General features: G+C 39.7%; 1 protein-coding gene across 2 annotated transcripts in view; it reads left to right on the top strand.

The window, feature by feature from the left end:
* Positions 1–8,011, top strand: part of LOC309338224 (utrophin-like) — a gene marked incomplete at its 3' end in the record, with an annotated part of 204,287 nt that extends 196,276 nt beyond the window's left edge. For both annotated transcript variants that reach the window (XM_081855250.1, XM_081855252.1), the window contains 3 exons: positions 181–273; positions 4,843–4,865; positions 5,701–8,011. In XM_081855250.1, coding sequence (XP_081711376.1) covers positions 181–273; positions 4,843–4,865; positions 5,701–5,709 — 125 coding nt within the window. The remainder of the gene's footprint in view (positions 1–180; positions 274–4,842; positions 4,866–5,700) is intronic.
* Positions 8,012–9,842: the final 1,831 nt, after the last annotated feature.

A 9,842-nucleotide genomic window follows, 5' to 3' on the forward strand; every position in this document is an offset into this window, starting at 1 on the left:
TCTTGCCTGGCCATTATCAATGAGCAATTCTTGCATATCAAATGAGAGAGATTTCAAACAGGGGATTTCTTCTTCTTTCTCTAAATACATTAAGGTGGGAAGGATGGGTGGAAATGGCTTTCGGGCTCTTAAATGCTGCTTCTCTATTACTAAACTGATTGCACCTTTTGTTTTCATTAGGTGTAGACGACTTGTTAGTCCCACCTCATGACACTAGCACAGACCTAACAGAAGTCATGGAACAAATCAACAGCACATTTCCAGCTTGCCGCAGTAAGTGTTAAGTATATTGAGCCAAGGAAAGGGAGGTTGAAGCTGAGCAATGATGCAGTCATTTACGGAGATTCAAAGCCTTTGTAACACTCTATAGAGCTGCTCAGCAAATGGATTGAACAGGATCTAAAGTGAGCATAGACTTGAACAGTTAGCAGTATGCTTCAGAAATAATTACATGGTGACCCGTTTCGCTGTTTAAACTTCAAACCCTATTGCTTCCAAAAGAATCCTTACTTTCATTACCTTTCTAGCAAAGTAGCTGTTTGAACAGCCAATAAGAAGTGATAAAATGGGATGACACAATGCAACAGGCAGCACTGCAATATCCTTCTGCTGACAAAAACCAGATGTAAACAAGTCATAACAGAGCCAGTAAGGTGTAGTGATTAGAGTGTCAGACTACGACCCGGGAGACCACAGTTCAAATCCCCATGAAGCTTACTGAGTGACACTGGGCCAGTCACTATCTCTCAGTCTGACCTACTTCACAGGGTTGTGGTGAGGATGAAATGAGGAGGCAAAGAACACATAACACCACCTTGAAGGGTGATATATAAATGTAATAAATGAAAATAAAATAAAAGTAGTAATTGACAGTAAAAAACCTTGTCAAAAACTATGAGTCCATGATGAGGGGAATACTAATCTAGGAGACGAGTGTCCAAGGCATCTGGGAGATGATGAACTGGGCCAGGACTGTCCTCTGGTACAAAGTATGTCCATAGCAGGATGCTGTAAGGAAACAAGGTGTCTTGATAAATATGCAGTATCCACTTGGATCAGTCATTGCTGCCTGTGTAGCTAAGTGCATTCAGAATAATCCATTGCCCTGATTCATACATTATGTCGAGCCCTCATGTGGTGGAGGAATGGCATGCTTCTCCCTCCATTGCAGAAATGACATAAATTATGATGCCAGTTTCCACAATTTCTCTCCAACAGAAGAGGAGGGAGATATCCTTGCCATGCTGCTGCAGCCATGCAGAGCTTTAATTAACATATGAACCCAAAGCTGGGGAGTGACTTTAATTTGGACTATATTCCTGATGGGTGACAGTGGTGCTAGGCTTGATTCTTAGCACCACACACACTTAACCACATGGACAAGTAGCAACGGAGTAGTTCCATCATGCACATGGGACAATATAAGCTGTGAGACCATGGGGCTATATATACCAGTCCCAGACTTCATAGAAATGGAAGCATAGAAATATCTTATTAGGAATGAGAGATTACATTTCCTATTAATTTTTCATTCTCTCTCTACAAAGACAGATAATAATGCTCTTTATTTATAGGCCTCCTTTCACTGGAAAATCAGAGATAATACCCATGCAGTTTTGCTTGTATTTATTCTGGTCCTTCACATAGTATAGTGCAACTTTCCCCTTACTAGAGAGATTATTGTGGCTAACTTTTGTTATGATCATTTTCAATCTTGATTGCCTGTTAGGACTGGAAGCTAAATTCAGCTCTGTAGTTTAGTAACAACTTTGTATTGCTTCCTTTGAAATGACCATAAAAGTAAACGCAGTTGAGTTCTATGAAAACTAAGGCTTATATGGTGCATAATCCCATGCAAAATACTCAGATAAAATCAAATTATATTGTGTTGTCCAGACACCACTGAACTCTATTAAATATTCCCTTTATCTCTCATGCACAGTTTCCTCCTTTTTGAGAAACTACGTCTGGGAAGATACACTTCACACATAAATAGAAAGCAAATTAAAATCCAGCTAGTTTGAACTGATCTCTAGAGTCTGGGGTTAGTTCAAGATAATTGCCCAGACCTCTACGCTTAATTCAGAATCTATTTCTAAACAAGCACAGCCATTTGACGTCATTAGGCGGATGTGCTGATTGTGAACAATTAAACAACTCTTTTATCCACTGTGGTAAGGGTCAAATTCATGCAATGTTATTGTGCTTTCTTTGCGATGGTCTTTAGAGCAAACTAGTTAGGAAAGGCTTACATGCTTGCCCTTTATCCAGCTTCTCAAGAGATGTTCCCAAGATGGATAGATTGAAAACAAAAGTGTGTATATAGACAACAAGGAACACCCGGACACAGATGGCAGAGAATTTGGACTTTGTAGTCTCAGAATTTGTGTGTGAGAAAAGACCATATATGTCTTCATAAAGTCATGGAATTGTAGAGTTGGAAAGGACCATAAATGTCATCTAGTACAATCCCCTGAAATGCAGGAATCTTTTACCCAAGGTGGGGCTCAAACCCACAACCCTGAGAGTCTCATGCTCTACTGACTGAGCTATCTGACATCTACACCCATACCAACTATTTCCCCACAGATGATGCCTCAGCCTCCCTCTGCATGGGTTTCTGTCCCTCATTTAGGGCACTGGGATGTTAAGAATGAGAGGTGGTGTTGACAGCTATTTCTGTCTCATATTACGGACATGTCACCACCAGCCCTTGAGGCAATTTCCAAAAATGTCCAGTTGCCCAATGCATCTGTCTTTTCCCAGCCTAGATTGACTCTAAATAGGGTGGGCAGAAGCAGTTTCTAATAAGAGATGTGTTGGATGCTTAGAGGAACCCCATAGTTTGCAGAAGTACAGCAAAAACCCTAAAGGGGCACCCCATCCCGGACACACACAACCCAAAAAATCAAGACTATGCATGCTCAGTAGTTGCAGACAACACTTCCTGGTTTCTTATTGTTTGCTATTCTTTTTCAAAATTAAACAAATAAGCTAGGGCTGTAAATAGTCATAAATACATATGGATGTTATCCAACAGGAAAGTAAAAATATATAGCTAGGCTGGTCTAAAACGGTTAAAGAGTTCTTCTTGCTATGGGGGGACTCTGGGAACTGGTTCTCTGGGGCTCAGAATCTCTATTTCTAAGTACCCTAATCAAACCAGGATTCTTGTGGGAACCATGTACTGTGTAAATGTTTGTAATGCACATATCCCCACAGTCTACTGGGTCAGGCACAAAAGTGTGAGCCCATTAGGACTTCAGTCTGTGGATTACTCAAGCAAGGGGGTAACTGTTTGAATGAGGATAGGCAGGAAATATTGACAGAGGCTCCACTGAGCAGTGACACGGGCAGCTGGTGGAGAGAGGTTGTTAAACCCCCTGCATTGCAATTCCATTCTGAAATACTGCCGAAGAAGAAAAACCTTGATTGTATTGCTAATTAGCTTAACAGCGTACTGTTTCTCCTACTGCAGCATGTGTGCCACGTGCCGTGAGAAACTCTTGCAGGGTGACTTTAGGACAGATCCTCCCTTCTGATAAACATTAGAGTTAACAACAGACAGCTATTTTTAATATATAATTTCTGTTTCTCAAATTAATGACTTGCAGTTCCTGGGAGAAAGCTTGTGATAACTCTGGCTTCCAAAAAACACAAAAAAAAATCTTAATGGAAGCAGTGTCCCTCAGAGAAGACCTTATGTAGTTGAATCTTACAATCAAAAATATAATGGGCTGGAAATGTGTTGTGCTGTATGATGTTAACTGGTCCATAGCACTGAGGCAAAGGCCCATTATGTTCAGCATATGGTATGCATTTGACTATTTTCTCTTGTATTATAAAGTGTAAAAACCTTCAAAAACTAATATTTTTTTCCAGGGCCTGCTCAAGATATTTTGTTATCCTTGGCAAATTCAAACTTTCCACTCATACCCCTCACATGACTAATATCTGTGTATTACTTCTTTGCATGCTGTTAGGTCCCCCTAGATCACAGCACAATCCACCCTAACTGTGCCACAACGAGAAGGCAGAAAATAAACCACACACAGGTCAAATAATTCAAGCAAGTATGTCACGTTCCCAGACAATTCCCAGAAAGCTGGTATACAAAAATGAGCTGTCCATTTTGCAGACGGGGAACATAAAGGCAAGAGTTTTTCTCTTCTGTAAAATGGATAACTTTCTACATACAGCATAAGCATAAACACACCTTCCTGAACTGCGAATCTCTTTTTTACAATGGACCACCCACACCCACACACCACACCCCTTACTCACAGTATGCATGTATAGTACCCTTACTCACAGTATGCATGTATAGTATCATACAACAGGACACAAAACACCATTCATACATATAGCACTTCCCCATCTTTTTTCACAGAGGCTACACACATGACACCCTGAAAAGAAAAGAAAAACCACTGTATATGCAGCATCTCCCTCTATCACAACCCCAAACAAAGAAAGGGGAGCAAGTGGTGTGGCTGAACTGCCTAAGAAACCGGAGGCTCCTTTTTGGCGCCAAGTATGCTAGGGCTAGGCTGCTCTTAGCAGAAGTGGCTGGACTGCACAACTCAGAATAGTGCTAACACTGGAGATCACCCATAATTTAGAACAGTTTGGATTTAAATTAACAGGACTATGCAAAACCAGAAAGGTATGTGCCAGCAGATTTAATAGAAACAAGTTATGATAAAATAGTAGTTATGCTCAGAATCAAAGGGGCGGGAAGAATATATATTGCTATTTAGCTGGCTATTTTTTGTGGAAGTTTCATCTTAATCCTTGACTTTTCATCTACTGCAGCTAATCGTTTTGTTTTTTTATTTACAGCAAATCTTGCCGGCAGACCACAGGTATGATTTATTTCAGTACTTTTAAAGTTGTGTGTCCACAACTGAAGTATAAACTTACACGCGACTTAATTACAAACTGTTAATTACAAACTGTGCATTTTTCAGCAGTTTTTGTTTCATGGTTTAGAAAAGTAAACTCGCACATTTACAATTCATTCCTCACTATGAACACAGTTTAAAACAAATGTGCACATTTGCAAAATTCAGTCTGGTGATTGATGGTAATATGCTTCTAACTGTTACAACCACGGCAGGACTTGCTTACTACAGGAAGTTGTAGTTTTTTGTTGGGATCCCATGGCAAGTGTGCCATAATTCACTGCACAATCATGGTTTGTTCCTGCGTGTGTGTTTTTAGTATTAACAATATTTTGTTTGAACCCTTTCACGCTGTTTTGCAATATGAGGAGCTCACAGGACCCTCTAGGGTTGATCACCATTGTTCACTGCAGACATTACCGATACCTATGGTTTGTTAAATCTGGAAAAGGCCACAAACATACAGTGAACCTGGTTTAACTTGCCAAGCTAAGTCTTGTCTGTGGGAGGCATGATATACTTGTGAAGCCCATAAGCTGGAGGTTGTAAATCCACCCTTTTAGATACTGCTAAAGAGCATTGCATATAGAGAGGTAAGGAAAACAAACCATGGTTAGGTGTTGTTTCCATTGGGCCCATCAAGTTCTTTAAGCTATGCATCTGCACCTTCTGCTGTTGCAGAAATGGACATTCTTTCAGAACTTGATTCAAAATATTTATGTTGAATGATGTTGCTACCTAAGAACAGTATGTAAGATAATAATTTCTTCTTGCTCTTTTCCCCCTTTGACTTCAGGCAATGTGAAGTTTTCTGTTTTGAAGACTGCCCACTCTTCCTGACATTAAATGCAACTCCTTTTCTACAGATGCCAATAATCATACGGCTGCATGGGACCTTGTAACATACTGTTAGCTCTGTGTGTTCTTACTTCAAATAGGAAAACACTTGAACTACCCAAAGATGAGGATGTTGTGGTTTTATATAATATTGTGTGTGTTTTCCCCTCCTCTTTCCCTCTCTATGCAACTGTAAATTAACAAACCGTGGAGTATTTCAAAATGGTTACACAAATGTCACTGATTTATATAATATGCAGCATCAGGAAAAGGGGTGGGGGTTTATATCCATTCTCTTTTGATATTGCTGAAGTGAACTGCATACTGTACTGAGTTTGGAGCAAAGAGTTACATTTTTACATTCCTTTTGGCTTGTTGCATTTACTGTTTCAAGTAACTTCTCTTCCAACACATACCATTCTGCACAGGTTATTTATACTTAGCCTAATAGTTTCAAAACATGGACAAAATATCAGCTTCTATAATCCTCACAGCCCCTAGTATTTGACAAATAGCATTTCTGGCTGTGTATGAGCACATGAGACTCTATTTTGCCCCAGCTAACCTCATTCAACTGCAGTAGCTGTTGGCACTAGAATGGCATTTTAATGGATTCTTTCTCCCAACTGAATGCAGACTGATCTTTTCCATCCAGGCTTTGTTTTTACTTTAAAATGTGAGCTAAGCTGCATTTTGACTTAATAAAATAATTCTGAATATACATTGTTTCTATTATGGGGGGGGGACGGGACATTATGGTCTAAATGTGCCAAATTTTGTGAAGTCCTATTGTGTAAATCACCCAGTGCAATGGCTCAGATCGACTTGAAATTATTTTATTCTCCTTTTTGGTAGTGTTAATAAATGAAGGAGCTCTGACTAGTTTAATGGTAAAGTGTTCTGCCTTTATATCAGAAAGGTTGTCTGCCCTGGATAACTTCAATCAGTATCAACTTCTACACATTTTCAATGGCTCCCTTAACATCATGTTAAAGGCAGAGAAAACTCTGGGGAAGTTCAGCCATACTTCAAGTAAGTAGCTGGGCATTTTCCTTCACTAGTGCATTTTCGGATTTGCATGGGTATCTGCTTTCATTACCAAAAATAAAAATCATTTGCTCAGTAAGATGTGCAGTGAACATCTCTGGAGCATCCAAATAGCGCTGGAGAAATTCAACTCTGATTTTTTGGGATGGAGAAAAGCAGGGAGGAATTCAGCATTGCGTAAAAGTGACCATTCAGTGAGGGCAAGTGTTTTGGTTTGCCAGACGGAATGATCCCCACAACTCCTACCCCCATGCACTGTTCTGGGGGTTCTGCTGATCCCCCCGCAAGCCAATTTCCTGAGAGGAGCAGAAGGCCTTTTACAGGGCGGCTTTCACTGATGGGACTCAGTTGAATCCTGCCTCTAATGTTTGCTTGTCTTCTGCAAGGGGACACATAACAGAATAATGACTCCATAATGATCCCATAGTAGGAGCAGTAATACTCCTGGCATGGTGTTTACTTCTCCTAATAAAACATCGCTGTAACCACTCGCTTCTCCCATCTCTTAAGCGGTGCTGTTAATACTAACAGCTATGCTCAGAGGTATTATGAGGCTCAAATTAGGTAATATATGTTACATACTTGTGACTCAAAGTGCTATCTAAATGAAAAGTATTATTTTTTTTAGCGTGGGGGGGAGTGCTGCCAAAAGCAAGATACAGAAAAGCAGGTTAATATGTGGATTTTTCATCTAGAAAGAAATATATTTTGGTATAGATATTTTGAGAAGGAAAAATGTTTTGCAGAAAAGGAAAGCCATGACCACCTTTCTACCTCAAATCCATTTTTTTTAAAGTATTTACTTTTGGAAACCACTCGATGTTCTGATTTTTGCAAGGTATTTTATTTTACCAGGTCACATCAAAGCAAAAGCAGCAACAAAAAAATTAGCCCCCTTTTAAAACATTTTAGCTGAAAAAAATCCCAGTAATGGATATGATGGGCTTTTTGGTATGACTGAAAGGTTATGTATGAATTGTTTTTCTGCCTGTGTTTGTATGTAAATTCTGTCCTCTGCTGTCAAGTAAAAGCTACTTAAAACCTTACATTGTAATATTCTTCCTCCGAGACACTGATAAATAAAAGGAATACATTGCAGTAACATCTCAAAACAAAGTATGTAGTTCTTTTGAATTTTGTGGTATTAAACTATCACACTTCCCTTTTCTAATCTGGTTACATGGTATGACTTTCACTCTGAATAAAATTAATTTTTAAGTGAAGGCTGTTTGATATTCTTCATCTTAGAAGTAAACAACATTTAGAAGCTTGTTCCCTGTGTGAGAACATTTCAGACTTCAAGGTGCCTTTATGAAAATAAACTATGTAGCTGAAAAATATAGCTCAGTAAATCAGTGGATATTTTTCTGCCATTTTCCATCTTCAGCAATGCATATTTGCCAGCAATCACTCTTTGCTGGTGACAGATTTTAAATTCTAACCACCAATCAGTGAACTTGGTTTGAAGTATACTATTAATATTGAAAATATCAATATGTGTTGCCCTGTTCATTGGCAGAACGATTTTTAAATTCCACTGACTTGTGCTCAGCAGGTCTTTCATGTCTAATATAATGTTCTGTATTCTGGCAGGAAACATAATTTATAACCAGTGGGATTTTATAACGATGTTAAACATACTAGACATTAGGCTTAATCAGTTTTTAGAGGCTGTGGCACTGATTTAAAATTTGTTCCTTCTATGGAGGAAGCATGCATCTGGTGCCAGAGACCACAAGGCTGGAGCACAGTGTCGTCACCAAGAGGATGCTGCCCAGCGTGTTCATAACTGGAAAAACTGGATCCCCCACATGAAAAATGAAGCAATGCAGAGTGATAGTACAGAGCCCACACCATGCTATAGATAGCAACTGACCCTATAATTTAGAGGAGATGCACCATGGGCAGATTCACTTCAGAATTCCCAGGACTTCACTTCATATCTGAGGCAGAGTCGTCCTGCAGTCTTCTGAAGTTTAGGATGTCTCCACATTGATTATAATGAGAAAATTAACTACAGATTATGTTTGCAGGCCTACTAGGCACTTCTGGGGGGCAGGTGAAGCCTTCCAAATTTACAAAGATAAGGGGTGTGCGATAGGTAGCTTTACAGCAGATTGGGTTGGAATGGATCCTGTTGCCTGTTTCCCCTCCCAGAAACAGCCTTGGGGGCACCATGACCTTTGCCACCCTCCTGCTTCATCTTTTATGGAGGGAATGACATTTTATAGAAATCTGTAAGAGTACACCAATGTAGTGGATTGTGCTTACTATAATATTTCCTGGATGTGTATGCGAGGGGTGTGTGTGAATGTGCATAACATAGGCACCCGCAATACACACAACGAAGAACACGGACACAGCAAGGTAGATACGATACTATACTATAGTATACTTACTATACACAACCTACAAATACTGTATTGGACACAAGTTAAATCAGGACCAGACTATGTGTGGTGTTGGTGGGGGAAGTAACATACAAATAACTATCAAACACTTAACACAGAAACAAACCAACAACAGCTAGAGAAGAATTATGATGCAAGACATGGGATTATGCAAAAGCAAAACACATCTACCAACAATTCCACTGTTCTTAGGAAAGGCAGGATGTAAAAAGAATAACGTCCGATATTCTCTTTAAATCTCAAAAGCACTGTGACTGCTAGATCAAGTTAAAATAAGAATGTAAGAAAATTCCAGAGGCCCACCTAATCCCATCTCTCTCTATATGCTGTGATCTTCTAGATCAGTGCTGGAGCTCAGGGTTTCTGTCTGTTCCCCATGATCTCCTGACTGGGGTAGTCTGCATCTTTGCTGGAGAATGAGCTATCTGGAATCTGGCTGGGACCTGGTATGACATCAATCTTCCAACATTCAACATCACTGGGTGACCCTGGGGTTCTTTTATTAGAATAAAAACCTCTCCCCACTTCTGCATGTCATCTTTCCCTTTAATCTCCTTTTTTTTCTAAACCGACAAGCCGCAAACATAACCTTCATACTGGAGTGAAATCACGGCTGTGTAGTAGGAAGAGCAGCTACAGTCTT

This window comes from Podarcis erhardii (genome assembly GCF_964252035.2).
Source record: "Podarcis erhardii genome assembly, chromosome: 3".
Lineage (NCBI taxonomy): Eukaryota > Metazoa > Chordata > Lepidosauria > Squamata > Lacertidae > Podarcis > Podarcis erhardii.